Source organism: Palaemon carinicauda, unplaced genomic scaffold (genome assembly GCF_036898095.1).
Source record: "Palaemon carinicauda isolate YSFRI2023 unplaced genomic scaffold, ASM3689809v2 scaffold2786, whole genome shotgun sequence".
Classification (NCBI taxonomy): Eukaryota; Metazoa; Arthropoda; class Malacostraca; order Decapoda; family Palaemonidae; genus Palaemon; species Palaemon carinicauda.
Window position 1 is genome coordinate 10,001 of NW_027170443.1, and position 5,000 is coordinate 15,000.

The 5,000-nt window shown below is 35.9% G+C and overlaps 1 protein-coding gene across 16 annotated transcripts in view; it reads left to right on the forward strand.

Moving 5' to 3' along the window:
* The window catches only part of LOC137636352 (uncharacterized), an 8,092-nt gene that overhangs the window by 1,657 nt on the left and 1,435 nt on the right, over positions 1–5,000 (forward strand). For all 16 annotated transcript variants that reach the window (XR_011043074.1, XR_011043075.1, XR_011043077.1 and 13 more), the window contains one exon: positions 1–5,000. This exon is cut by the window's left edge; it is cut by the window's right edge. Coding sequence is in view for 7 of the 16 variants with exons in the window: in XM_068368760.1 (XP_068224861.1) it covers positions 1–5,000 (5,000 nt within the window). In the remaining 9 variants the exon portion in view is untranslated.

Genomic DNA, 5,000 nt, shown 5'->3' on the forward strand with positions numbered 1-5,000 from the left:
CTTCCTAAGTTTACAAGTAAAGAAGGAGAAGATTTATTGAAATTTATAGCAGAGTTTGAGGCTACAACTAATGTATTTCAGTATCCTGATAGAGATTTACTTTTATTGCTGAAGCAACAGATAGACGGTCGAGCAAAGACTTTATTATGTTCTCTGGAAGCTGACAAACAGCGTTATGTAGATGCCAAAGAATTATTGATTTCCGCCTTTGCTTCTAAGGAGGTTTGTAAAAACAATGCAATTAGGAAAATTACGGAGTTAAGTCTAAGAGAGGGTGATGACCCCTTCACATTTATTTCCATCCTCCGATCAGTATGTGAAGCAGTCAAGACTTTTAACATTGGAGCGGATGAATTTGTCAGATATTTTGCTTGGCACGGCTTAAATGGTCGCTTTCAGCGTCATTTTATTAATATTACAGGAAAAACTCATCCTTCCTTAAATGACATTATTTCACATTTCTTTGCAGCTTGCGAAAGGTACGAAAGTGACGGGAAAGGTGTTGAAAGCTTGAAATGTAAAGCTTCACGTGTCAAAACATTAACACTCCCTCTTCCTAAAGAGAGTACTATCAGCATGGCTGCGGAAGCAGTAACATATGATAAAGACAGGTCTTCGCCTCAGTGTTCCTTGTGTTCTGCAGTTGGAAATACTGATAAATTTCACTTTATCCATAAGTGCCCTAATTTTCTTTCTCCTACAGATAAAGTGCATATTTTAAAATCTAGAAATGGATGTGTAAAATGCGGCCAGTTTAATCATGTTTCCGGTAAGTGTCGTTTTAAATTCAAAAGACGCTGTTCAAATTGTAACAGCTGGCATATGACTTACCTATGTGATAGGAGTCAGTCACCAGACAGAGACTCTAACAATATTAATAACTGCAAATCCAAGGTGGAAACTTCTCAAATAAGCAGCGGTGTTGCCGTACTTCCTACTTGTCAAGGTGATTCCATTTTACCCACCTTTTCATTTAAAGTTGGGGGAACTGTTTACAGAGGACTGAAGGACAGTGGTTCGCAGAGCACGTTTGTCACTAAGAAATTGGCGGAGGAGAATAATCTTAAAATCATTAACTCAAAGGTAAAGCTAACAGTTAATGGGTTTAATGGTAACAAGGAGTATTTTACTGAAATTGTTGAAGTTCCTGTTACGATCGGAGATAAATCCTTTATAATTTATTGCTTGGTTGTACCAAACATTAATGTAGCATTGAAATTACCTCTGCTTGGTAGATTAGTTGATAAATTTCAGGCACAAGGTGTTAAATTAGCTGATCAATTCCTTAATAAATTTTCTCATGAAATTGATAATGTTCAGCTCATTTTAGGTACAGACTTCGCTTATTGTATTGCAGGTACAGATACAGTTTTTGGAGGAATAAATTCATCGATGTATACCGAGTGTCATGCAGGTATTTTGTTGTCTGGTAGCATTGATTTAATGATCAAGAATATTGATAATTTAGCTGATAAGAGAGTGCCAACCTCGGCTGTTAGTAACCCATTTGAGTGTAGTTCTGCTATTCATATCCAGAGTAATTCATTTTTGCTGAACTCTAAAGTTGATATTTTTGCCGATGATGACGTTAATAATGACTTTGAGGTAAACTGTTCATTTTCTGTAATAAATGAAAGAGGCATGCTTATGGAGAAACCACTGCAACAGGCCACTGATCAACTTCTAGAGTCTGAATGTAATTATTACTTAAATTACGATCAGAATTTCTACAATGATGAAAGTATTGAACTTAACAACCAGTTGGTCGAATTTACCATCAAAACCCTTCGTCGTAGGGAGTCTGATGGACGTATTATCGTTCCCTTGTTGTGGAATGGGAAAGTTTCTCATTTACTTTCAAAGAATGAAAATCTATCTAAGTTGATATTAAGGTCTAACCTCAAGAGACTTAAACGACATCCAGAACGTTTGCAGCTCGTTGACCAAACAATTAGGGAGCAATTGAAGGCAGGCATAATTGAACCCATTTATGATTTAGAGGTGTTTAAAAGTGAGAACCCTCAACATTCTTTTTTACCACACATGCCTATCTTTAAACTGGATAGAGATAGTACCAAATGTAGGATTGTATTTTTGTCCAACCTTAGGGATTCTTCCAATAATATATCTTTGTCACATAACCAGTGCATGTATTCAGGGCCTACGTTAAACCAAAAATTGTCCTCTTCCTTTTTACAGCTTAGATTTGACCAAAAGTTACTCATATTTGACCTTAAGAAAGCCTTTAATATGTTATCCCTAACAGAAACTGATCAGTCCAAGTTGTTATTTTTTTGGTACAAAAATGTGAATCAAGGTGATTTTTCCTTATTGGCTTTTAAGAATGTAAGATTACCTTTTGGCCTTAGATGTAGTCCCTTTTTATTAATGATTTCATTATATTACATACTTGTGTTACAACCTTCAGAGGATTCTCGAATAGCAGATTTAAAGAAATCTATCTATAACATGATTTATATGGACAATGGGGCCATTACTGCCAATACTTCAGAGGAGTTAGAGTGGTCGTATAAACAGCTTTCGAATATATTCAATCCCTATAAATTTGACATTCAGCAGGTTGTAACTAATGACTCGACTTTACAGGATGAAGTGGACCGCGAAGCCGAGGCAGCTACGCCTTCACGTAACAAGTTGTTTGGTTTAAACTGGGATCGATGTTCCGACGAAATTTTCACTAAACCAATTTTTCTTGATCCCAATGCTAATACTAAAAGGTCTCTTTTACAAACAATTGCTTCACAGTTTGACCTTTTTGGTTTTAATATGCCATTGTTTAACCGCTGTAGATTGTTCATGCATCAATTACAGTGTCAAAAGAATTTACATTGGGATCAACCATTAACGCAAGAATTGCAGAGAGAATGGATTAATATTTGCAGGCAAACCAACAGAGCTCCTCCTTTAAAAATTGCTAGGTGTGTTGGTCCACGAGATGGCAATTATGATATTTATATTTTTTCAGATGCAAGTAAGGACATATTTGGTTGTGTACTCTATTTACAGCATATTGAATCCAATCGCTTAAGCTTTATACATGCCAAAAACCGACTTGTAAATAAGCAACTTAAGAGTAAATCCATGCCCTCTCTGGAACTTAACGCAATACATTTAAGTGTTGAGTGTGCTCTTGAGATTTACAAAGATTTGTCTGGATCTGCTTGCTTAAAACCCTTAAAGGTTAATAATATTTACGTATATACTGATTCTCTCTGTGCCTTACATTGGCTGAATTCTGCTGCCTTGAAATTGGACAAATTAAATAAACATTCTCCATTTGTCGTAAACAGACTTCATAATATTCAAAGAATGTGTGAAACGGTTCCTATAAAATTTAGCTTTATTTCAGGAAAAAACAATCCTGCGGACATAATCACCAGATGTGTGTCATACAACCAGTTGCAAAATTCTTGCTTTTTTTCAGGACCAAATTTAAGTATAAATGAAGTTCCAGAATTGTCAACTACCATACCAGCATTTGAGATGCCCACTGAGGTTCAAGCAACTCCTTCCACAGCTCAGGTTATTGAAGTTGCTAACAATCTTATTGATATTAATAATTATTCCAATTTCAGGAAACTTTTATTGATTTTTCGCAGAATTTTCTTAGTGGTGCACAAGTGGAAGCTGAAAGCGAAAATTGCTTGCTCACCAGTCGCTAATTACTTTGCCCAGGCTATAAATTACTTGTTAAACAATGAACAAAGGAAGCATTATCCTGAGGTATATTCTTACCTACAGCATGGTCTTAATACCAGAAAAGACATTCCTCCTATTATAACGCAACTTAATGTATTTTTAGATTCACAGGGTCTTCTGAGAGTTAAGAGTAAATTCAAAAAATGGAATTATGGCTTAAGAGGAAATTACCCTTTATTATTGCACCCAGACAGTCATTTGACCAAACTAATTATTTGGGATGCACACCTCAAATTATTACATTCAGGATGTTATTCTGTATTAACAGAGCTCAGAAAGCATTATTACATCCCTAAACATTTCTCAGTTGTGAAAAAGGCTCTTAAACAGTGTGTTCATTGTCGTAGGTTTAATAATCGTTATATAAGGTTAAATCAGAACTTTTACAGAGACTTCAGAGCAGATCCTCCTACGGTTCCTTTTTCTAACATATTTATGGATTATCTAGGACCCTTCAATACGAAGGATGGAAAAGAGACCCGTAAGGTTTGGTTACTATGTATCACCTGTACTTGGTCTAGGGCAGTTAACCTCAAAATTTGCAGGAGTTTGAATGTTGCAGAATTTTTAAGAGCATTTCAGCTACACTGCTTTGAGTACGGGATTCCTCAACTTTGTATTAGTGATCTTGGGACTCAGTTGGTGGCAGGAGGTAATACCATAACTTCCTTCATTAGTGACCCTCAGACGCAATTATATTTTGAGGAAAATAATGTAAAACCCCTCTCCTTTCAGCAATATTTCAAAGGCTGCAGTGAATTGGGATCATTAGTAGAAGTCTGTGTAAAAATGGTCAAAAGATTAATGTTTGGAGCAATTAAGAATTTTATATTGACGTATGTAGACTTTGAATTTCTTGTCTGTAATATTGTGCATCTCATTAATCGACGACCTATAGCCTTCAAAGAAGCTGTTCGTGCTGAGACTGACAATGTGCCCGAACCAATAACGCCGGAACAGCTCGTGCGAGGCTATGAATTGACTTCTCTAAACCTTATCCCTAATCTTCAACCTCTTTCAGTTGAAGATCCAGAATTTGACCCTGATAAAAAAGCTATTTCTCAGAATTACGTAAAGTTGTGTAAAATTAGGCAGACTTTAATAGAGACCTATCATAATGAATTTCTAGGTACTCTGATTCAGCAAGCAGTTGATAGGAAGGGGCGGTATCGTCCCGTTACTCATAAATTACTAAATGTTGGCGATGTTGTATTAATTAAGGAGGAACATACCAAAAGGAATAATTATCCTCTAGGCATAATTCTAGAAGTTTTTAAGAA